We start from the raw sequence: 24778 nt of genomic DNA on the forward strand, positions 1-24778 counted from the left end.
GGCTGCGGGCTGCGCGCCGGCGGGCGGGGCGGCCCCCATGCTGCTGCCCCTGGCCTGTCTGCACGGCCGGGTGGCGCAGTGCCTCACGGCGCTCCTGGTGCTCGCAGAGCCGCCCCCCCGGCCCCGGCGCGACGCAAGGGCGCACGGCGCACCGCTTGCGCGCGCGGGGGCCGCCCTGCCCGCGAAGATGGCCGCGGAGCTGTACCCGGCCGCCGGCGCCGCGGCCGCCACCGTCACGGACATCGCCAACAGCAACGCCGCCGCCGCCGCCGCCGCCGGCCGGAAGGGCCCGCCCAGCGCCCCGCCGCCCGCCCCGCCGCCGTCCGCGCCCGCGCCGCCCGTGCCAGACAACAACAACTTGGAGAGCCCCAACTGGCAGTCCTTCCACCCGACCCTGCGCGAGAGGTGAGCCCGGGCCGCGCTCGCGCCCCGCGCCCCGCGCCCCCGCCCCCGCCCCGGCCCGACCCCCGAGCCGTGTGCCTCTGCCCTTTGCAGGAACGCGCTGATGTTCAACAACGAACTCATGGCCGACGTGCACTTCATCGTGGGGCCCCCGGGGGCGGCCCGCAGGGTGCCTGCCCACAAGGTGAGCGGACGCTCGGCCCAGCTCCCGAGCAGCGACTGTGCCCTCCCCTCGGGTGTGGCGTCCTGGCATCCCATCCTGGCATCCGCTGGGGGCAGGGAGGGCTCAGGGCAGCTTGTCTCTCCGCAGTATGTCTTGGCTGTCGGGAGCTCTGTCTTCTATGCCATGTTTTACGGCGACTTGGCAGAAATCAAGTCAGAAATCCACATCCCCGACGTGGAGCCTGCAGCTTTTCTGATCTTGTTAAAGTAAGTGCGCTGCGTGAGGGCGCAGGGAGGGGGTGGGTGCAGCTGCCTGGCGCGCGCAGAGCAGCCTGTGACGCGGCCTCCACCCTGCCCAGGTACATGTACAGCGACGAGATTGACCTGGAAGCCGACACGGTGCTGGCCACCCTTTATGCAGCCAAGAAGTACATTGTCCCCGCTCTAGCGAAAGCCTGTGTCACTTTTCTGGAGACGAGTCTGGAAGCCAAGAACGCCTGCATCTTGCTGTCCCAGAGCCGGCTGTTCGAGGAGCCGGAGCTGACCCAGCGCTGCTGGGAGGTCATTGATGCACAGGCCGAGATGGCCCTGAGGTCTGAAGGCTTCTGTGAAATCGACTGGCAGACGCTGGAAATCATCGTGACACGGGAGGCCCTCAACGCCAAGGAGGCAGTGGTCTTCGAGGCCGTCCTGAACTGGGCTGAGGCAGAGTGCAAGAGACAGGGCTTGCCGGTCACCCCGCGCAACAAGAGGCACGTTTTGGGGCCTGCCCTCTACCTGGTCCGAATTCCCACCATGACCCTGGAGGAGTTTGCCAACGGTGCTGCCCAGTCAGACATCCTGACCCTGGAGGAGACCCACAACATCTTCCTATGGTACACGGCGGCCAACAAGCCGCTGCTCAACTTCCCCCTGACCAAGAGGAAGGGCCTGGCCCCGCAGCGGTGCCACCGCTTCCAGTCTTCTGCCTATCGTAGCAATCAGTGGCGTTACCGTGGGCGCTGTGACAGCATCCAGTTCGCCGTGGACAGGAGGGTGTTCGTCGCGGGGCTGGGCCTGTACGGGTCCAGCTCCGGGAAAGCCGAGTACAGCGTCAAGATTGAACTGAAGCGGCTGGGGGTGGTCCTGGCTCAGAACCTGACCAAGTTTGTGTCGGACGGCTCCAGCAATACCTTCTCAGTGTGGTTTGAACACCCCGTGCAGGTGGAACAGGACACCTTCTACACGGCCAGCGCCGTCCTGGACGGCAGCGAGCTCAGCTACTTTGGGCAGGAGGGCATGACAGAAGTACAGTGTGGGAAGGTGACCTTCCAGTTCCAGTGCTCCTCAGACAGCACCAACGGGACCGGGGTCCAGGGTGGGCAGATCCCCGAGCTCATCTTCTATGCCTGAACTGCCGGGGGTAGCATGGACGCGCTATGATGCGCATTGGGAGGAGGTGCACCCGCTGGGAAGGGAAGTGCAGCAGGCCCCTTCCCCCTGCCGGTTGCCTCACCGACACCATTAAAGGCTTCGCTTCCTTTTTTTCTCTCTCTCTCGTTCGTAGTCAGCAGCAGCCCAGAGCTGGAACTCGATGCTCTTCCTACACGGCGAGAGCCAGGGCTTCTGAGTCCTGGCCGCTGGGCACATTTGGGGCACGAGGCGGCCTTCCTGCAGGCCCCACCCTGTGGTGCCCCCCTGGCCTGCTCTGTGGGCTTTGCCATCCCTCCCACCCCCATGAATTCGCAGCACTGCTATGCTTAACCTGAAACCTTCCCTTCAAATCCAAAACTGGGAAAAGGCACCTAAAACAGTCCACGTCTAGCTGCATTTTCGTAACAAGGTTTCAACGAAACAAGCTATCAAGAGAGAAACGAATGAAAGGGTGTGAAGCTGAGGCACGCGCTTTCCTATGTGTCTGTGAATGGCATGTCCCTTCCAGCACACGAAAAAGCCTCCAGTGCTAAGCCACGGTTCCTGGTTAGAAACAAAGTGCCTCCTGGGGAGGCGTGTCTGTCCCTCCCTGTCTGTTGGCCTCCACTGTGGGTCTGTGGCCAGAACACTCTGGAAAAGGCCAGGTGTCTGCTTGTGTCGTGGTTCCTGAGGCATCCCAGCCTCTCAGACAAAGCCCTACTGGAGGACTCCGATTTGAGGGTGGCAGAGGGTGAGGTGGGCCTCTCTGCAGGCCCCAGATGGCCCCTGTGCAGGCACGCTTCGGGGTAAAGCAGGCTCTCTGAGCCCCTTACCTTTGTCCTCCCAGGCTGCACACTCTGTGGCTGGCTGCTTTGTTTCTGAAAAACCTCAGCTTGACCCCCGGAGGGAGGGACCATGTCACTCAGCACAGGGACGCAGCCTCTTGGGGGAGGGTCTTAGCTGGGAGTGAAACCCCCAAGCCTAGTGTAGCCCTGTAGCTGTACCCCTCTCCTGACCCACCCTGCCAGACCCTGCCTTCCTGGCCCCAGGATACCATCCTGTGGGTTATCCGGGACTGCACCCCCAGCCCACCCTCCCTTGGCCCTGTACTCTGCCTCCTTGAAACAGAATACACTTGTAGAGGATGATGGGCAAAATGGGGAGCAGCCCCCGCAAGCAGACTGTGAAAATAATCCTCTCGGCAAAGCTCCAGGGAAGGCAGAATGGGCTAAGAAAGCACCTCTCCATCTGCAGAGGTCCTGCCTTCCCCGGGGCACCGGCCACCAGGTGTATTCCTCAACAGGTGGACAGATGGGTCCCGTTTCCCTCTGTACCCTCCTCCAACCTGCCGGGGACTGACCATGGGCACTCTGGTTCTAAACCAAAAGTAACCCCCAAACTGTCAGCCTCCCAGCTGCTTCTCAGACATTTCTTACGACCTGGTGGAGCCCGTCCCTGCACAGGACTCCCTCCCGCCCGACGTACCGATGGCCGGCGCGTTGATGCACAGCTCCCTTGCCAGAAGAAGGAACGTCTTCCCCAGCACATACACGTTCACCTGTAGGGAAGAAGCCACAGCTGAGGACAGCACTGGGACTCAGGAAACGTTTGCTTTTGTTCCTTACGACATGCATTTCACCGTTCAGTCTCTGACAGCCCTGCCCCACCGCCAGGCCCACCCTGCTTCCCAATCCCAGGCAGCTTTTTCAGACCCTGCACTGTCTCAGCAACAACTGATCTGCGAGACAGACTGCTGAGGTAGAGCCCAGAGCTCGCTGTGCGTCATCCAGAATGTTCTGCACCCCTGCGTGCTCCCTCACTGGGATCCTTGTCTGTGTCCCCGTGGACCAGCTCCGTCATGGCCCTGGGTCTCTGCAGGCCTCAGTGACCCCTCCCCCCACCCCCATCAAATCCAAATCGGCTGTGGAGTCCACCGCCTGACCAGATTGCTTGCAACTGAACACAGGTTCAAGGACTCTAGGGTGCAGACCTCCAGTGCGGCGGAGCCTGGAGTTGTCCTAAGAGCTGGTCCTGTGCTGACCAAGGCCTGGGGGGGGGGGCTGTGAGGAGGGGCTTCTGAGCCGTGTTTGACGACAGGCATGGCAGAAGCTGTTCTGCTTGGATACGGTGCAGATTTGGGAGAAGCCCAAGCTTAGCCCCTTCCACCTGAGCTGGAGAGGCCTGCCCTGCCCCTGGGACTCGCAGGTCTCAGTGTCCTGGCCCTGGCCCCCTGCCTCTGGTCTCCCTGTAGAGTCCCTTTGCCTTATCAAGCCTGGCCTGTGAGGTCCTGGATGAGGGCCCCTTAGCCTCACGCCCAAAGAAGCCACCAGAAAAGACTGCGAAGAATCATCAAGAGCGCCCATCCGGGGCTCTCAGGCAGCACAGGTGGGTGTCTGCAGCCGTCAGGGAGCACTACAGAATGGTACAAAGTCCACTTGGAGGAGATGGAGGGTGCAGTGCGGTGCGGGGGGCCAGCACTCCACACCCAGGCCGCCTCCTCCAGGAAGCCCCCTTCATAGGGCTGGTGGCTCACAGACCTCGCCTTCTGAAGGGATTCTGCCCCTGGCCTGCCCACCAGAGTGCACGCAGTGTGTGAGTGTGTTACTGTGTGTGCGTGTGGAAGCGTGCATCTTCTAGGAACACCCCAAGCTCCTGCGTCTTCACCCTCCCGACTTCATGCCCCTTTGGACCAGAGTGGAACTCACCTGCCCGGAGTATGCTGCCCCCTCCCCACCTCCCACCTCCCTGACCCTGTCCCAGGCCCATGGAGACCTGGATGCTGCAGAGAAGGGTTCTCTGGAAAAGTTCAATGTTTAAAGGCTTGTACAACGCGTGTTACTGCCCGAGATGCTGACATTCATCGGCAGGCATTAGAAACAGTGACACAGACTCTGAGGACCCCTCCCTGTGTCTGTGGCTCGTCTCCGTGGAGGCGGCTGGTCACAGCCGGGTGTGGCTGGCCAGCCTTCCCACTCCTGTCCAACGGGCGGATGGGCTCTGCACAAAGACGGCCCTGAGTGGCCCTGTGCCAGCCACGGCTTCATGGGGTGCCAGGACCCCCCCAACTCAGTTCCTGCCAGGGGGTGCTCAGCGGGAGCTGAACCCTGAGCCTGTGTCAGCCCTTGGCGGCCCTGCACCAGCTCCGTGTCCTTGCTGGGAAGGCTCAGGAGGGGACAGGCTATGAGCATACGCCCTGACCGCGCACCGCACATGGAGCCCTGGGCTTCCATGATTCCAGCAGGTTATTATTAGCGTGGCCACAGACTGTTTCAACAGGACTCCTGAGAGATGCCATTTATAAAGATAGCTGGGAAGGCAGACCCACAGGCAGCATCTGGCTTACGCGGAAGTTGAGCTCTGTCAGTGCGGGGGGGGGGGCCCTGCGGTGTGTTAGGGCACCCAGACCCGACCAAGCTTTCCTCAAAGGCGTGGGATCTCTGTGAGTCCTGCACACACCCTTCACACTGTGGTCACGTCTGTTCTCCGTGACCCCCTGCTCTTTCCGAGCCCCCGTGGAGCGATCCCCCTGCCTGCCCCAGTCCCCTGTCCCCAGGGACGGGACACATGCAGAACCTCGATGGCCCCACCCTGTAAGTGTCCCGCCCACACAGGTGTCCTTCTTGCTGGGTCTTTTTCCATCACCTTCAGTAGTTTAGAAACAACAGATGCAACAGAAAATGCTTGCCTGGTACCTAGACAGGGTCCCCAAATAGACCATAATGTGGCTTTTTATATTGTTGAAGATCCATGCATGTGAGTCCCTTTGTTTTTCTCTCAAAGCATCTCCCCTCAGACCAATTTCACCTGGGTCTTTCCACTGGCTCTGAGGCCGGGGCCACCCAGCTCCCAGGGCAGCGCTGTGACCCTGTGTTTACTGCCCCCCCCCACCGGTTTTGAAACAGACCACACCCCGGTGTGTCCTCTGTTCTGTGGACCAGCCTCCAGCCTGGGTGGCACAAGCCCCAGTCCCAGCCTCCCTTGGGAAGGGGGCTCAGGAAGGAAACCAGTCTACCTGGAGCAGGTCACTGAGGTCGAGGAGCATGTCTGTGGTAGGAGTCAAGGAATGTCTGCACCCAAGCCCACGGGCTCCGGCTGCCCAACCACTTCCCCAGGGCGCAGACTGAACACGCAGCACAGGACCTTGGTGTGAATCCGAGCTCGGCACCAGATCTCCCAGGAGGAGTGAGGCATCAGGCTGACTGGAACCTGTGAACCACTCCCGGGGCCAGCGGCACAGCCCTCAGAGTACGCGCGGCCTTCACAGAGGAGCCCCCAGCCCATGGGGCACTGACCAGAAGCATGGACACTCACACCATCCCTCGAGCAGCTGCTGAGAGCTTGCCAGCCACAGCATGTGGTGTCTGCCGCATGATGCGTGGCTCCTGGGGGACAGACACGCACAGTGGGCCACCCTTGGTGGCCGGCGGGCACCTCTGCGGTGCCGGTGCTGGTGGGGACAGCTGCAGGGACTCTGGCATGGGACCTGTCCTCGCTCGTCAGCAGACGACTAAAGAGTAACCAGATTAAATCCTCCGTGATTTGGAATGCAGCTGGACACGCACACTCACACGCTGAGTAAGGCTCCTGGTCAGACACAGCGAGACGTCGTGTCACTCACGGGTCTGCTGTGCCTTTGAGACGGTAACTGAGTCAGAGCCAGACCAGGTGTTGGGAGGGAGACCCTGGGCCCAAACACAGAAGAAAGTCCCTGATGCCACAGGTCCCACGAGGTCCCAGATACCCCCACCACGACCTCGAAGGTCCTTGAATAAAAGGCACCCTGTTTCTCGGTCTCTGAAGGCATGCACTCGGGCGGGAGGGTCGCCACAAGATGACAGAAGGCACAGGTGCAGACTGACCAGCTGGCAGGGCCAGGTATGGAAAGAAGAGCAGGGAGCAAAAGGAGCCGTCCTATGGGACTGAGCGGAAACCCGTGGTGTCGAGACAGACGCACGAAACCAAGCCCGGAGGCAAAGCTCCAGAGACCGTAAACGGGTTCAGTGGGTGCCTCGGGGGCGGGGTCGGCCTGACCAAAAGGGCTGCAGGCTGGTGTCACCCGGATCCTGCTGGGAGGTCTGGTTGCAGAGATGCACACATACGGCAAAACTCTAATGGTACCATTAATACTTGTGTATTTTGTTTTATGCCAATTTTCCCACAAAAGGGAAATGAGCAATGTAGCAATACCAAAATCTAGTCCATTAATGACCTGCCAGCTGAAGGGCCTATGGGGAACAGCAGAGGCCTGTGCCGGAAAGCGTGAGGCTGGGGGAACAGTAGGGGGGGAGGTGTCCACTGTGTGGTCCCTTCGACCCCGCCAGGGGTCTGAGAGTCCCCATGGTAAAATGACAGGGAAAGCGCGCGCATCTCACAGAGGAGACTGGAGTTCACATCGTACCCGCGTGCACAGGCCTGGCGTCCTTGAGATGCTAGAGGCGGTAATACACGTGGCCGGTGTGCACTGGCCACCTGGACGCAGTGGCAGGCTCAACCGCGTGTGTCCCTACATGGGCATCCACATTCCCCTCGTGACCTGTCTGGGGCCCAAGCCTGCTCATGCCCTCAGGGCCCAGTCCACGGCGGGTCCCCCGACTCATAGGCCTTTAGGGGTGTTCTAGTGGCTTTGGAAAGTCTTCTGTCTGGCCTGGCCCAGTGGGCCTGTGTCTCTACCTTTTTGCTAAGCAGCTACTCCTAACCTTCCTGGCACAGGGACACCAAGCAGACCTCCAAATTTGCTGGAATCCTAAAAAAGTCAGCACGGATGAAGCCTGTCTGCTGGTGCTGAGCTCATCTGACGGCCTCCCTCCTGGTCCCTGACGTGCCCTGCCCGGTGGGACTTCTGCTCAGTGAGCACCAGCTTGGAGTGCCGGCCCTGGAAGAGATGTGTAAATGCAGAGAATGGCGGCAGACAAAACACCGTCAGAAGATTCTAGACACTCCTGAGAGTCCAAACAGACCACAACGCAGGGGGCTCCTGCAGACCACCAGCGGGCTTTGAGGAAGTGTGCCTGGGCCGGCGCTCCCAGCCGCCATGCCAGGGCCCTCAGGACACCATCTGGCTGGCCTGTGTGCTGTTTCCGAAGAACCATCAGACTTGACTTAAACTCAGGCCCGTTTTCAGTAAGTAGAAAAGTAGACAGATTGAAAGGCAAAAGCACACGAGATTACTGGACAACCTCACGCCGCGTCCTTCGTCAGGGTGCCCGAGGGGAGCACCAGACAAACAGCTCTGACGTCCAGTCCAACAGAAGGTCTGGCAAGCGGTGCGTGTGCGTCCAGCAGACGAGGGTGGGGACGGTGGGGTGGCTACGCTACGAGCCGGTACTGTCACTCCCAGCCCCGACAGAGAGAGACAGGGAGGTCGGGAATGGCGGCACAGTCAGCACCAAGGAGCGGACCCCTGCACCTGACGCAAGAGGGTGACCTGCCCAGCAGCGTCCACTGTGCACTGTCCGACCCACATCCCCTTCCGCAGGCAGCTCTAGCTCGGACTCATCTTTGCCCAGGCAGCCACACCATGTGGCACTTATTTATGGGCCCAGCACATCTCTGTTTTTTTTTTTTTTTTAAAGACTTTATTTATTCATGAGAGACGGAGAGAGAGAGAGAGAGGCAGAGGGAGAAGCAGGCTCCCCGCTGAGCAGGGAGCCCGATGCGGGACTCGATCCCAGGACCCTGGGATCATGACCTGAGCCGAAGGCAGACGCTTAACCATCTGAGCCACCCAGGCGCCCCCAGCACGTCTCTGTTTAGAGAGGTACTCACAGCCATGCCCCAGCAAGGACAGAGGCCACCAGGAACCCTCAAGGCCCTGCCACTGCGCCAGCTGCGCCTGGCAGAAGAATGAGTACCCTGCAGGGCGCCGGCGCCCGCGCACACACTCAGCACACACACACACACACCGGCTCACACTCCCCGCTCACACTCAGCGCGCGCGCGCACACACACACTGGCTCACACTCCCCACGCACACTCAGCGCGCGCACACACACACCAGCTCACGCTCCCCACACACACACTCAGCACACACACACACCCCGGCGCCCACCCCCGTGCACACTCAGCACGCACGCACACACACGGGCGCCCGCTCCCCGTGCACACTCAGCACACACACTGGCTCACGCTCCCTGCACACACACACGCACACACACCGGCTCGCGCTCCCTGCTCACACAGCGCACACACACACCGGCGCCCGCTCCCCGTGCACACTCAGCACACACATTGGCTCACGCTCCCCGTGCACACTCAGCACACACCAGCTCACGCTCCCCACGCACACTCAGCACACACACCGGCGCCCGCTTCCCGCTCACACTCAGCACACACACCGGCCCACGCTCCCCGCGTACACACTCAGCACACACACACACACACCCTAGCACCTGCTCCCCGTGCACACTCAGCACACACACACACCAGCTCACGCTCCCCGTGCACACTCAGCACACACACACCGGCTCATGCTCCCCATGCACACACTCAGCACACACACACACCGGCTCGTGCTCCCCGTGCACACAGCACACACACACACACACCGGCTCACGCTCCCGTGCACACTCAGCGCACACACACACACCGGCTCGCGCTCCCTGCTCACACTCAGCGCGCACACACACCGGCGCCCGCTCCCCGTGCACACTCAGCACACACATGCACACACACTGGCTCACGCTCCCCGTGCACACTCAGCACACACACCCGCTCACGCTCCCCACGCACACAGCACACACACACACTGGCGCCCGCTCCCCGCTCACACTCAGCACACACACCCGGCCCACGCTCCCCGCGTACACACTCAGCACACACACATGCACACACACTGGCTCACGCTCCCCGCGCGCACACCCCCCCCCAGCTCACGCTCCCCATGTACACACTCAGCACACACACACACACACCGGCTCACGCTCCCCGTGCACTCAGCACACACACACCCCAGCGCCTGCTCCCCGTGCACACTCAGCACACACACACCAGCTCACGCTCCCCGTGCACACTCAGCGCACACCCCCGGTTCACGCTCCCGTGCACACTCAGCGCACACACACACACCCGCTCACGCTCCCCGTGCACACTCAGCGCGCACACACACACCCGCTCACGCTCCCCGTGCACACTCAGCGCACACACACCCCCGGCTCACGCTCCCCGTGCACACTCAGCGCGCGCGCGCACACACACACACACACACACACACTCTCTGGCGCCCACTTCCCGTGTGCACTGATCCTGCTCCCGGAACAGTCCATATCCCCGGCACAGTACACCTGCTCCCAGACACAGGCCCCGGCAGGCGCATCCTGTGGTGGGGTCTCCCTTGTGTAGTCACTCTCCAGATAACCGACACAGGCCACCATCATCACTCTGCATGCCATGCCCACAGTCCAGAGGTGCCTAGAGCCCGCCCTCCCAGCTCTGTGCCAGGGCCCGGGCCAGGAAGCAGTGTGGGAAGGGCCTCGGGCCAGATCCCAGGTCAGCTGCGTGCACCAGCGCACCAGTGGCCCTGCCTCCCTGACTGCTGGGGGAGGGCAGAGCTCAGGCCTGCAGCCCCGGCACACAGAGATGGTCCATCCTGTGCTGGCGGCTGCCAGCTCAGCACACCTGCGCGTGGGGCTCAGGCTCAGCGAGGCGCTAAGCAGCACGAGCCCCGGTGCAGCCCTCACTCAGGCATCCCACTGACCACTGTGCTGCAGGTGTCCACTCCCTACTGGCTGGAGGCAGGCCAGCATCTCTGACTGGGGGGCTCTGGGAAGGTCAGCACTCCTGATGCTAGGAGCTGCTGTGGCTGAGAAGAGGGGAGGGGAAGGGAGGCTGGAGCCGGAAGCTGCAGCCTGGTGGCCACAGGGAGAGCCATGAGGAGAGCCACGGGGAGTCCAGGCAAGGAGGGAGCAAGGCCTGACTTCAGTCAGGGAAGGCTCACCCGCAGCTGGAGGCAAACCCCACCCAGGGCCCGGCTGCAGAAGCAGAAAGAGCCAGCAGGGGTGAATGCCAGGCTAGGAGGGGCTGTGGCTCACCACCATGAGAGCGTGCAACGTCACCCTCCAGCACGACGCACAGGAGAGCAATCCAAAAAGCCAGACACACGCAGGAGAGCAACTAGGAGCCACGCCTGTGGGGAAGACCCTCAAAAGAAAGAGGGCCAAGCACAGAGGCCTGGGCGCACAGAGTCCTGCTGGGGGGAAGGTGACGCTGAGGGTGCGGGCGTTTCCCAGACAGCCAGGCTCAAGGGGCCGGACCGTCAAGAGCAGGCAGCACCTGCCAGAAGTGGGCCAAACGGCGTGCGTACAGGCTCCCTGCAGACCGTACCCAGCAGCAGTGAGTGTGGAAAGAGTGGGAACGGGGGGGGAAAGGGCCAAGGCTCACGGTGAGGGGGCCAGCCTAGCTTCCCGCTCACCGCCTGCCCGCCACAGGGTGTGAAACCCCCTCCGGGGAACAATTACACACAGGCCCCACCGTTTTTCAAACACGATATCCATCAATTCAATAAAAACTTACCAAGCATGAGAGCAGGCAAGACCAAATAAATACCAGTAAAAACAGAACCACCAATGACCCTCCTGTGGGCTATTAAAGACTTTCACGTAACTTAAGAGATGGGGGAATTTTACCAAAGACTTAGAATCTAATAAAAAGTGATAATTGAAATTAGGAAGTTATTTAATAGATAGGTTTAATACACGGTTAGACAGGGCCAAGGAAAGGTCGAGGGAACTCAGGTCACTGGAGAACACTCAGACTGAAACAGAGAGGGAAGGAAAACAAACAGAACGGGAACCCCCAAACCCGAGGTGGGACGGGATGCTGTGCGTGGGCCTGGAGCCCAGAAGGGAAAGGGGGGCACACACTGGACCGGACAGCACGCTGCCCCCGACTCGCCCAGAACAGACAAAATACACAAAGCCACCAATCCTAGCAGCTCTACAAACAACAGGACAAAGGTACCCCCTCCCAGCAGCAGCAAGGGGAGCTGAGAGAAGATGCAGAGTCCCTTGGACCCTCGACAGGACAGGGAGCTGGGGAGCAGGGTGGCCGGCGGATGCCGCAGAAACGACCACCAGCCACCCCAAACATCTGCCAAGTGAAGATGTTCCACACAAATCAGAGCGGAGGAAATCTTTCCAGCAGGCAGACCAAACACGGAGGAGAATGGTCCGGACCAGCGCACAAAATCAGGATGGGAAGGGTGACGACGGGGAAGTGTGAATGAGCCTACAGGATCAGGCAGCGGCGGCAACGGTGAGGCAGCGCCGTGGGGTCCACGTGGTCCGTGTGACCCGGGGGGCGTGGGCGCTGCAGTGAGGCAGACTCTGCGAAGTCACGGCACAGGATGGAACCACTAGGGCGGTGGGCAAAACGGTGACAAGTATGTGCAGAACAGACAAGCTGTTTAAAGGAAAACAGGACAAAATACCCGACTTCTCTGACAGGTGGCGAGAAGGAGAGAACCAAAGACTAATGGAATGAACAGAAAAACAGTGGTGGAATTAAACACAAATATACCAGTAAGACGTTTAATATTTTAAGACTGGATTAAAAAATTAGAGACACACACAGTTATACGCTGCTCACAGGAGACAGTGTGAACTATGTCAGGAGGGACCGGATCTCCAGATGGAAGAGACGGACCGCGCACACACGAAGAGAGAGCGCAGGTGTCCCTGGACCGCGTCGGATGCAGGAGAATCGCAGGGAGAGGTGCTCGGTCATCAGGGGATGTTCCGTGAGGCTCAGAGTCATCCCCCCCAGGGGAGAGACCGTGTCCGGTCTGCATCCTCCCAACAAGGCCGCCCCAGCACAACAGGAGCCAGCGGGGTCGGGGGAAAGACGCGAGAGGCTCAGCGCTCTCCTTCTCGTCTGGCAGGCAGATGTCAGCAGGGATGAGGTGACCGTGACCTGATTGGTATTCCAAGAGCACTCTGCCCAGCAACCATGGACAGGCATTCTCCCGAAACATACCACTACCAGTGGACCATGCGCTGAGCTGCGAATCAAGGCACAGGAAATGCGGGACCACGTTCGGTGGATGCCCGGGCCCACACACAGCTGCGCTGGAAACTGATCATACAAAGATAAGAAAACCCCCAACTGTTCTCAAAACACTCAGTAGACTTCTACGGGACTCAGGGACCTGAGACAAAGTAACAATGACAATTAGAAAATATTCTGGAGCAGAGTGATGATAAGAAGGTGACACATCAAAGCTGTGTGATGTCACTAAGCTCGGTCTAGAGGGAAATTCAGAGTCTCAAGTGCTGTTACTAGAAAAACAGAAAGACTACAATCAAGAACCTGAGCATCGGTCTTGGAAGCAAGAAAAATAGTAAGTCAAACCCAAAGAAAACAGAAGGAGAAGAAAAACAGAAAGCAATCAATGACACAGAAAGTAAGCGTGCACCACAGGTCAATGACCAGGCAGAAGTCTGGCTCCTCGGGAGGACACAGAGGCGCCCCCTCCGTGGGCGGGCATGGGCACAACCACCTGGTGGTGCCGCACACGGTTTAACATGGAGTGCCCACGACATCCTGCGCGTGCGCCTGCACCCCCTGAGCCGCCCAGAACAGACCCACAGAGCCGGACAGACCGCAGACCGTGGCCCGAGACACGGGGGCTCCGGGGCGGGGCTGCTTCCCAGGCGACAGGGCAAGGGCCCCGCTGAGTCCTGGGCTCTACTGGGTCAACTGCGCGGTATGTGGGTTACATCTCCGTAAACCCTCACCCCGAAAAAAAGACTCATACAGCTGGCAGCGTCCCAGCAAGGTGGAGCAAAGGAAGAGGAGCACGGAGCACCGGCGGGAGACGGGGAGGGGGCCTGTACCGCGGGGCAGCGTGCCGAGCAGGTATGATGACTTTACACCAACACAGGTGGGGTCTGAAATCATGGGAACGGTGCCTTGCAAGATAAAATGGAGCACAACCGACAGACAGGCACCAGGTCTGAACGCTGCTGTGCGTGTTGCCGAAATGGAATCCATAATTGCGACACTGCCACAAAAATGCTGAAGGCCCAGAGGGCTCTGTGGTGGACTCGCCCAGACGTCTAAAGAAGAAACAGCGCTGACGGCCTCCAAGCCACCGAGTGCGACATCCCCCTGACAAGGACACAACAAGAGGAACAGCAACACAGACCAACCACACAACTTCCCATGCGACACGGGCAGAGACGCCCGGCAGTGTCTACAGAGGGTAACACGCCACGGCCAAGGCTGCTCTACCTTCTGAAAGTCAGTGCGATTCAGCTCAGCACCTTTTAAGGGACAGACCCCACATGATGGTCACACTGACAAACACGTGGGAGACTCACGCCCTTCCTGACAAGAGCCCTCGGCAGCAGGAGAGAGGACATGTCCTCCACCTGATAAAGGGCGTCTGCCAGAGCCCACAGACTTCCACAGTGGGCGTGGACAGCACCATCCGTGGCCCAGGAACAGCCAAGGATGCCTCCCTCAGTGGCAGGCACGCCACGCGGGTGACAGACACACAGATCGGAAGGGATGAACTAGAGTTGGCCGCACACAGGCACGCTAAGGAAACGAGAGATCCCGACATTCAAACAGGAAGATTAATAACTGAATTTTGTACTCTCGGGCATAACATCAATGTATGAAACTGGACGGTCTTTGTGTGCATCACCAAGAGGCCGTCGACGTTCGTGCAAACACTTGTTCAGGAATAAAGCGAACAAAGCATGGGAAAGGCCCCTCGTCCAAAGTAACACAAGGTCGCCGCAAGTAGGGAACCCCAGAAGAAACAAGGGATAGTCACTGATTGAAAGAATCAATATCGTTCACATCAATGTCTTTTTCAATCCCCCACAAGTGGATCCATAAACCCTAATCAAAAAATCACACAAGACTTCTCACAGGAATAGACAACCTGATTCAAAACCTTGCACAGAAGGACAGAGGGCCAAGGGCAGTGCAGACGCCCGAGGCAGCAGGGTGGCTGTGGCTGGAGGCCTCCCCCTCCCAGTCCTCAGATCATGGCTGAGCCGCAGTTCTGGCAGTCTGCTATTGGCCCACAGGCAGGCGAGCGGACCACAGGAGGGCTCCGAGACGCCGGTGGCAGACCCTCGCGCACCGTGTGCTGGACGGCCCGTGCAGAGAAGCAAACCCGACCCCTCAGAAATCCCAAACTCTGGGCTGCCTGGGTGGCTCAGTCGTTAAGCGTCTGCCTTCGGCTCAGGTCATGATCCCAGGGTCCTGGGATCGAGCCCCGCATCGGGCTCCCTGCTCTGCGGGAAGCCTGCTTCTCCCTCTGCCACTCCCCCTGCTTGTGTTCTCTCTCTCGCTGTGTCTGTCTCTGTCAAATAAATAAATAAAAACTTAAAAAAAAAAAAACTGTAAATGGTCTGTTTAAAAAAAAAAAAAAAAAAGAAATCCTAAACTCCAAGGGGACCCGTAAAACCGAAAGCTTCTGGAAGGGACCCCATGAGAGTATTTCCACGACCTGGGGCAGGCAAAGCGGTGCACACATCAGCCGTAAAGGACACGCCGTGAAGGTGAGCCTCACTTAGAGTTCTGCCCACAGGAAGGTCCCACCAGGATGGACGCAGCCGAGAGGGGAGGCTACTTGCCACACAGACACCTGGCCCGGGCCTGGACCCAGGACACAGCCGCGCACAGTGCTCAGGGCAGGACTGACCTGCTGGGCCAGCAGCCCCAGGGCTCCAGAAGCCCCCGGCTGGCCAGCACGCGGTGCAGGCAGCCCGCTCCACGTCAGCGTCTGGTGGCTTTGAATCTGCAACTTCCTGTGCCCAGTGACACCAGCTGCCTCTCACACATGCCAACCAGCCGCCCCGCGGCCGTCTCTCAACCACGGGCCTGTCGGCTACACAGACACCCAGCAGGGCCCATCAGAGGAGTGAGCTCCCGGTGAACACGGACTCCGGGGCTAATGTGCCTACACAGGTTCATCAGTGTAACCGACGCACCGCCTGGGGGGGGGGGGGGCTGCACCAGAGGGGGACGTGCGTGGGGGGTGGGGCCCCCGGGAAATCGCTGTACCTCTCCCACAATCTCACTGTGAACCTAAAACTCATCTAGAAAATAGTTATTTAAAAACATTTTCTTGGGCGCCTGGGTGGCTCAGTCGGTTAAACGACTGCCTTCGGCTCAGGTCATGGTCCCGGAGTCCCGGGATCGAGTCCCGCATCGGGCTCCCCCTTCTCTGTGGGGAGTCTGCTTCTCTCTCTGCCTCTGCCTGCCACTCCCCCTGCTTGTGCTCACTCTGTCTCTCTATGTCAAATAAATAAATAAAATATTTTAAAAATAAATAAATAAAATAAAAACATTTTCTTTAAACTCCTTGGTTGTCCTTGGAGACATACAGGGAGGGGCAGAGGGAAGCAGGTAAAGGTGGGCTGGGGGCTGGTGGCAGAAGGGACAGTCCCGGCCTGTGCTGCCCTCTGAACAAGCAAGAAACAAAGAGCTCCTCCAGCTGGAGACACGGGAGCAGCAATGAAGAGACGTGGCAGGAGAAAGAGTCCCCCGAAGTGAAGGGGAAGTGGGAGCCAGGAGAACACGCGAGCAGGCAGATGGCGGGCTGTGCCGTGAGCAAGAGTGAGGCCAAGGGAGGAACCGTAAGCGGCTCGAGAGGCCGCGGCAGGGACTCTGGGTCCACAGCTTGGAGAGAACAAAGGCCTCCAGGGAACAGCACGCCCACCCCAGGCAGAGCCCAGGGTTGGGGCACCCAGCTGCTCGACAGGAGCCCGGGAGCAGAAGACTGTGGGCACTGCTGTCCAAATCCTGGAGTCCACCAGGCCGTCCCCAAGAGCACTGGTGGAGGGAGACCACCTGCAGGAAACCACCGGAGGCCGTGCTACATGAAACAAGGACACGGGACCAGAGGTGAACGGAGCCCAGAGGGATGGCGGACAGCCAGGGTGGAGGGCGAGGAAGCCCACAAGGCTCTCCCAGGGGAAGCACCAGCCGGAATTCTGCCAGCGCCGTGCAGGGGTGCAGGTGGCCCAAGCACAAGAGTGGAACAGACCCCCGTCCTCTCCAAGAAGGCCCAGCCGATGGTGGGGGGCAGGAGGACAGCGGGAGAGCAGCCAGCCACAGGCGGAGTGAGCTCTGTCCTCGCCAAGGTGCCCAGCTTCCCAGTTCCCAGCTGGTGAAAAGCCACTCGAGTCCAGGAAGCCTCATAAACAGCGGATTACTGGACCGACTGAGCCCAGGTCGGAGGGAGGACGGCCCACACGGAGCCAACACGGGGCTCCTCTGAGAGGCCCCCGCAGCAAAGGATACGCGGTGTGCCCTCCGTGCGGCACACCAGGTAGAGGCAGGCCGCGATCACGTGGGCCATCTTGCGGCCGCGGGTCAGGTGCTTGCTCACGGCCATCTTGAAGAAGTTGAAGGCTGTGTCCAGGCAGTGCTGGTTCAGCTGCAGCTGGCTCCCCAGGTGGTGGATCTGACGCCTCCCTAGGACACAACATGAGACGTTACCACTGGTTCCCAGCGGGAAGGACACAGACTGGCCCTCCCCCTTCTAAGCTGTCAGGTTCACTTCTCATGTGTCCCCAGCCTTCTGTGTGGACACGGGGGCCTGGGATTCACACTCCTCTCTGCACCCAAACGGCATCGGTGCCTGCAAAGGGTTGTGTGTCGGCCAGGCTGGGGCTACTCCTCACCGCTGAACATCACCACGTGCTCCACACAGACACGACCTCCCGACAGGGGCTGATGACATGGCCTGACGGCCATGGGCCCCACGGCTAGTGCCCTGGGCCTGCTCCAACCGCCAGGAGCCTGGCCATGCCCACCCAGCCTTCCCAGCAGGGACCCATGTGTCCTGGCCAGCTGCCCCCAGGCCAGCCTCCAGCCTGCCATGCGCTGCCTGGGCAAGGGCAGGGGCAGCACCTGGCAGATTCGGGGACGGAAGGGGCTGCCGGGATGTCTGCGGACTCCGCGACATAATGTGCACTCCTGCCCCTGGGTAAGCCCCTCCCACTGCGGGCGGCAGCAGGAGAGGAGACGCACCCGCTGTGTGTGTGGACAGGAAGGGTTGCCGCGGGCCACGGGCCACACAGCACAGAACCAGGAAGCCCAAAGCCCACATCGGGACAGAGCAAGAGCTAGATTGTAGCACCCGCCCACAGCCCACTCCCAGCGACCACCGTGGACCCCAGCACACAGACTCCCCACTGTACCCAGCAGCCCTGGCTCCCCAGATCCACTCTCTCTTGGTGAAGGCCACCCTAAGCTGGGCCAGGGAAAGAAGGCAGGGACTCGTGCAAGTTGCCCACAAAGAGCTACGTGCAGATTCCCCTGCCCTCTGACAAGGACAGTAGTCTGGGGAAGGCGAGGGCTGTGTGGCTTCCTCAGGTCCCACGGCCTGGCCTGCCCGCCCCACAGATGTGGCAAACAATGACCGCCAGCCACAGGCGGGGACCCCGGGAGCCAGTGCCCCGAGGGACCAGCAGCTGGCATGTGCTCTGGCAGCTGGGGGGCCAGATGGTCAGCACCCCTCCCAGTGGAGCACCCCTGCCCTGCCTGGAGCCCTCCAGCCGGGCTGAACCGACACAGAACCACAGCCTTGACTGACTGGACAGAAAGGGGCCTATCACTGGCTCCCCATGGGCACACACACTCAGCCCAGCACGCCTGTGATGGAGGACCTGTGAGCCCCTACCTGTTGGCTGATGCCCGTCTGGGAGTTCTTGGAACAAAGTGGGGGGCTCCCTGGTGGCTTGGGGGCTCGGAATGATTGCAGTTATCTTATAATATATTGTATATAATTCACATACTGTAAAATCTACCCACTTAAGGTATACAATTTAATCATTTTAGGGGCGCCTGGGTGGCTCAGTCGGTGAAGCGTCTGCCTTCGGCTCAGGTCATGATCCCGGGGTCCTGGGATGGAGCCCCGCATCGGGCTCCCTGCTCAGTGGGGAGCCTGCTTCTCCCTCTGCCTCTGCCCCACCCCCACTTGTGTGCACATGTGTCCATGCTCTCTCTCAAATAAATAAAATCTTTAAAAAAATAGTTTTAGCATATTCATCACAATTCAGAATATTTCATGACCCCAAAAGAAACCCTGTGCCCATTAGCAGTCACCCCCCAGCCACCCCCAAGTAATTTTTTACTCCATGCGAGGTTAGCAAGCACAATAGGCAAACTGAATAAATCCCATGATGCAGACATGCACGTACAATTGTACAACGTTAATAAGTATAAATTCTTGTAAAACCATTCCTAATCAACTAACCATAGCTTATTCTCATTAGGCTTCCTCCCAAAAAATGAATGCTAAAAGTAAACACACTAGCACATGGTTGCCTTCCACATTTTGGCATTTTGTGAAAATTAGGCCCATCTTTCCATTCAAGCCAGTGGCAACGGCCAGGAGAGCAAGAAAATGAACCCAGCGCAGGGCCGGGGCCAGGCAAGTGCCCCAGGAACATGCAGAAAGAAGGGTCTCAGTCAGAACTGCTTGAGTCTCAGGGTCTCTGTCCACAGGACACCCCCCCCACAAACCCCCAGACCAGGAGGACCTTGGTGACACCAGCTGGGCCCCAAGGTCAGGCCAGTGCAGCAGACACTGGGGTGCCCCAGCAGGGCCACGCGTCACAGCGACTCCTGTGACCAGCTCCAGGGGCACCCCGCGACAGAAGCCCCTTTGCAGACATGACAACAGACACCGAGAATCAGCAACCTCCGTGGGAAAGGGCAATGAAAGGGAACAGCAACACCAGGCTCCACAAGCAGACTGGTAACGGAAAAAAGCTTTCAAAGCCCATGACATCCTCCAGAATATCAGAAAAGATACCAATCCACAGAAATGTATCAAGGGAGGGGCGCCTGGTGGCTCAGTCAGTTAAGCGACTGCCTTCGGCTCAGGTCATGATCCCGGAGTCCCGGGATGGAGCCCCACATCGGGCTCCCTGCTCAGCGGGGAGCCTGCTTCTCTCCCTCTCCCTCTGCTCCTCCCCCCTGCTCTCTCCTCTCTCTCAAATAAATAAAATCTGGGCGCCTGGGTGGCTCAGTCAGTGAAGCAACTGCCTTCGGCTCAGGTCATGAACCCAGGGTCCTGGGAAGGAGCCCTGCATCGGGCTCCCTGCTCGGCGGGGAGTCTGCTTGTCCCTCTGCCCTTCACCCTACTGGTGTGCTCTCTCTCAACCGCTCTGTCAAATAAACAAATAAAATCTTAAAAAAAAAAAAAGAAATGTATCAAGGGGCTATAATTAAAAAGATACAGCCCTTGACAATTAAAAATATGATCACTGAACTTTTTTTAAAACTCAAAATTAGGGGCTCCTGGTGGCTCAGTCAGTCGAGTGTCTGACTCTTGATCTCAGGGTCGTGAGTTCAAGCCCCAGGCTGGGCGTGGAGCCTACTTAAAAACAAAATAAAACAAAACAAAACTCAAAATGAACCGAACGGCTGAGCAGACACAGATAAAGACCTTGACAGTGGGCTCGGGGGTGGAGGAAGAGCGGCTGCCGGCGGGGTCCACGGGGGAGGCTCGCAGCTGGCTCGAGAGACCTCTCCCTCCAGACGGGGCGCAGACTCCTGCAGGAGGTTATCAGAAAGAACAAGGACATGGCATAAGGACAACGGACGCCATGGGGCAGCAGTCCTGCGGAGCAAGGGCTCTACACACACACCTGGGGGCGGGCCACGGGCGTGAGCACTGCACTGCAGAAGGGAGGCGGACAGCAGGGCAGCGTGGGGGCCACGCCACACTTGGAGGAGAAGCGCGGCCCATCTGCCCACGGCTTCGCCCCCTGGCGCAGGCACACCTCCTCCGTCTGTGTGGGCCGGCCTCGGGGACTGGTCTCTAAGGAGCACAGCATAGGAAAGGTAGGAGCGTGGCAGCATGCCAGGCCCGGGAGCCCAGGTACACCCTACGTGGGGCAAAGACAAGGGATCACCCCAAATCCACAGCAGACTCCGAAGTGCCAGGACTGTTCGAGTGTGTCCAGGCTGGGAGAGATGGTCGCAGACGGGAAGAGGCCCAGGACGGCGAGGCGGCTCACAGCAACCCTGTGGCCAGGCTGTGGGCGATGCGTGCCCTAGGGAAGCTGATGGAGGGCATGCTCAGGGAGCTGTCTCTGCAACTCTGCCGGGAGACCAGAGGTAGTTCAAAACAAAACTTGAAAAAGCCCACAGAACAAAAAGGAGGAATCGCTACCTCCGGCCTTGTGGGCTCCAGCAGAGGTGAAGCTTGTAGCAAAGGTAACTGCGAACATCAAAAACAGAAGGCTTGAAAAAGTGACCAAATCTTCCATGTTAAGAAGCTGAAAAAGAACAGGGAACTGAAGATGTTGAAGGGAGGGCGTAACGGACAGAAGACTCCAATCAAGAAGGAGACAAACAGCACAGAAGACCCACGAGCCGACGCTCTGCGAAGACTAATGCAGCTGCTACACCGATAAATCCCTAGCAAGGCCAAGTAAGGAAACGGAGAAAGCACAGCTTACCAAGGTCAGGAATGAAGAAAGGCCGTCTCCCCAAATCGGGAGACCCAGGAGCACGGGAAGAGGGTTATGAGCGACCCTGACAACAGTCTGTGTCGGAATTACTCCCGGCAATCCGAAAAGGACGTCTCATCAAAACTGACAAGAAGGAAGAGAAAATCTAAGTGGTCCACTAAAACCCTACGAAAAAGCGACCCATCAAAGAAACTGCATCTTTCATCTTTAAATGTGAGAAAGAAAACCGAAGGCCCAGGCAAGGCCCAGACGGCTTCACGTCCTCCCACAGGTCCAGGAAGACACCGGAGTCGGTGCAGACAGCACACACAGCGCCCGTGGCCCCGCGGGGCTTCTCCCAGAAGTGCGAGGGGAGCATAACATTCATAACATCAGGGCAATTCACCGCAGTAACAAGATAAAGAGAAAACGCACATAATCATTCAACAGACACACCATGCTTGCTGACAACACGCCGGTGGCCACTGTCACGTCAAGGTCAGCAGCCGGCCGAGGACATGCACAGTCACCCCTGCCGCACGCACAGCAGCCCCATGGCAGGAGACCCCGCAGGGCCCTGGACATGAGTGAGGCACAAAGATGGGGACACGGGAGGGGGGACGGGTCACAGACCACAGGGCTGCCAACGAGGCAGCCACCACCAAGACCACACTCTGAGTCAGTGCAGCAGCTCTCCACCTACTGATCCACAGAGTCCACGGAATCAATCCCAACCAAATTCCGGGCAAGTTTTCCTGCGGAAACCAACGAGATGATTCCAACTCTCTGCCACACAAGGGAGCCAGAGAAGCCGAGACCATGGTGAAGGGGGACAGAGCTGAGAGCTTCACGCGGGACTTCTGCAACAACACACCGGCCTCGGCACACACAGACCCATGGGGCATGGTTCCAGAGACACCACGGACTCTTGGTGTCACAGCAGAGCTGGACTTGACGCTTCCACATTCAGTCACTTGGGACTAATGGACCAGTTCAGCGTCCCGAGGAAAGGACGGTCTTGCTGATGGATGGGGCACCAGGAAGTCCACAGTGAGAAATGTAAACCTCAACCACTACCTCACACCGTCTGCACAAAATTGATTTGAGGTAGATCCCAAACCTAAATGCGCCCTAGAAAACAACAAAGCTTCTGGGTGAAAACACCCAGGAGGGTGTCTTCAGATCTTGGGATAGACAAGAATTTCTTAAGTCACAAAACTCCCTAACCATAAAAAACAACCTATTGGGACTTCATTAAAATTAAGAAACTTCTATTTGTCAAGAGACAAGAGAGTGAAAAGCCAAGCCATCAACTGGGAAAAGGATTCACAGTACGTGCATTCAAGCAAGGACTCGAACCCAGGATGTGTGAAAACATCAAACCCCAGCAGTAACAAAATGGCAGCTCAACTTCTCAAAACACTTGTGCAAAGACACAACGGCAGGCGCCTCCCAAGGACAGGCTCTCCCGACGGCCAAAGCACACACAGGTGGCCCACGCCGTCACTCAGCCACAAAGCAAGCGAAATCGCCATGGGTGCGAGACCGACGGACGCCCAGGACCACCGCGGCCCCAGCACTCAGGCGGCCACTGGAGGGCGGGCGAGTGGCACAACCACACTCAGATGAGCACACACACCCGCCGCCCCGGGTGCCGCTCTCAGGCACATGCCCACCGGCAGCCACCACCGAAGGACGTCGTGCACGGGCGTGGACGGAAGGGAAGCCCCGAATGTCCCCAGACAAAGTGGTGCATCCACACGATCAAGTCCCCACACAGCACGGATGCCAGTGCTGAGCAGCTTCCTGGGCTCAAGAAGCACGTGCTCCCTGATCTGTGAGGCACACGTCAATCATGTACGTTTACCAAGCAGTTCACTTAAGGTCAGTGCGTTTTATGCACCTTACTCTACATATGTTTTACCAAGAGAAACAGACATACAGAAAGAATAGTACAGAAATGTCTCCCCAATAAAAGGGCTCATCGAGTCATGCAGAAAGCTTCAGCCCAGTGGCGCGTCCCAACTCCAAAGACAGAGGGAAAACCCCAAAAGGACCCAGTCAGGAAAGATGATGAGAGAGATCAACACTCAGCCCAGCAGTCACCTTCCCTGCTGGCGGCCCTGGATCGCTGGCTCCTGCTTTCTGTGGGGTGCCCGTGGGGCCCCTCCACACGCACCCAGAGCGCGGACAAGGGGCCCGCGGGGTCCGCCTCGCCAACCTGCCTGTGAACCGCAGCCGGAGTGCACTCCCGACAGAACCAGAGACGGACCCAGGAAGGGTGTGGGCACCAGCACCATTCAGGAGGGAGGCCGGGAGATGGCAAACCCCGTGTGAGCGTCAGTCCCGACCAGGGCCATAGATGCCGTCAGTCTGCTCACTTCCCAGCTTTCCCGTTTCCAACGGCCAAGCAGCACGTAACACACCCACAACAGCGGAAGCTCGGTTCCCAGACTGCACCCAAACCCGGCAGGTGGGGCAGCGGGCGGGATTCTGCCCGGCAGAGACGCCCACAGACACGCATCTCCACGGCAGTCAGCACACCACTTCCACGCGGGGCAGGAGGGGGCACCACACATCAGAGATGCGCCAATTACACCTCAGACAACATGCGCAAGACCTGTCGGAATCTGCCCCAAGAGCTACAGAAAATGGCAAGGAGATAAAATCGGCATAAACTTGCCACAGCACAAAGAGAAGAGAAAGATCTCCAAGGACAGGAGGTCAACACAGTGCGGGCTCACTGCCGAGTGACGACTGTGCTGGGCCGCAAGTGCCATGCAGACAGCTCTCATCAAAAGCAACAGAACGAGGGACTGGACCCGCCGGCCCCCTTCTGCCCCACAGCCCCGACTTGGGCAAAGACCGGATGCTGACAGTAGCAGGAGGGGCCGCCATCCCCGGGCAGGAGCCCCGCAGAAAGGTCTGCAGAGGACAACAGGCAAGGGTCCTCTCAGGACTGCAGGCTCCTAGGGCCGCCCAGCACTTCCCCAAATACGTCGGCCTCAGCCCTCGCCGACACCCCACTCTGAGCATGTGGCGAGTTCTCTTTTACTGAACCAAGAGATCACTATTTCTAATAGGACGGATTGCTTCTGTCCTTATGATTAGTCTGCAGTTTTACTGCCACATGTGTGCAGCATGAATGCTGCTCTTTACAACTTATCTGGGCCTGATGCACGCACAACTCTAGTAAACACAGCATGCCGGTTTTTAGAAATACGAGTTCTCTACCGGGAAACGGTTCTTCACATGCAGAAGATCTTCAGGTCAGCCACAGAAAAAGCACACAGTGTGGCCACAGCAGTTGGAAGGAAGTTGGTGGGGCTGGGCCAGCACCGACGGGGCCAAGGGCAGAGCGCTCCTCCAACAGAGGGTCGGCTGCCTGCCAGGAACAA

General features: G+C 59.1%; 2 protein-coding genes across 4 annotated transcripts in view; one reads left to right on the forward strand and one right to left on the reverse strand.

Annotated features, from left to right (window-relative positions):
• BRF1 (BRF1 general transcription factor IIIB subunit) overlaps window positions 1-24778 on the reverse strand; it is a 45871-nt gene that overhangs the window by 17859 nt on the left and 3234 nt on the right. The window contains exons 2-5 of one of the 3 annotated variants that reach the window (XM_073895963.1): window positions 20372-20478; window positions 17215-17388; window positions 5969-6000; window positions 3442-3514 (exon numbers count right to left, since the gene is read on the reverse strand). In XM_073895963.1, coding sequence (XP_073752064.1) covers window positions 3442-3514; window positions 5969-6000; window positions 17215-17308 — 199 coding nt within the window. In that variant the 5' untranslated portion in view covers window positions 17309-17388; window positions 20372-20478. The remainder of the gene's footprint in view (window positions 1-3441; window positions 3515-5968; window positions 6001-17214; window positions 17389-20371; window positions 20479-24778) is intronic. The other 2 variants (XM_025869240.2, XM_073895962.1) reach the window with 2 other exon arrangements.
• Window positions 26-2089, forward strand: BTBD6 (BTB domain containing 6). Its single transcript, XM_025869241.2, has 4 exons — window positions 26-405; window positions 496-586; window positions 713-831; window positions 924-2089. Exons 1-4 carry the CDS (start codon window positions 38-40, stop codon window positions 1954-1956), a joined length of 1611 nt encoding a protein of 536 aa, XP_025725026.2. The 5' UTR covers window positions 26-37; the 3' UTR covers window positions 1957-2089.

The sequence above is a fragment of the Callorhinus ursinus genome, unplaced genomic scaffold, assembly GCF_003265705.2.
Source record: "Callorhinus ursinus isolate GAN/ISIS: 27379988/994484 unplaced genomic scaffold, GSC_fseal_2.0 scaffold8, whole genome shotgun sequence".
NCBI classification, from domain to species: domain Eukaryota; kingdom Metazoa; phylum Chordata; class Mammalia; order Carnivora; family Otariidae; genus Callorhinus; species Callorhinus ursinus.

Bases quoted from the DNA above. Each gene is read 5' to 3' on its own strand.
- BTBD6 (XM_025869241.2), top strand. From the start codon at position 38: ATGCTGCTGCCCCTGGCCTGTCTGCACGGCCGGGTGGCGCAGTGCCTC. The intron at 406-495 runs GTGAGCCCGGGC...TGCCCTTTGCAG, and splicing joins CACCCGACCCTGCGCGAGAG to GAACGCGCTGATGTTCAACA. The intron at 832-923 runs GTAAGTGCGCTG...CACCCTGCCCAG, and splicing joins GCTTTTCTGATCTTGTTAAA to GTACATGTACAGCGACGAGA.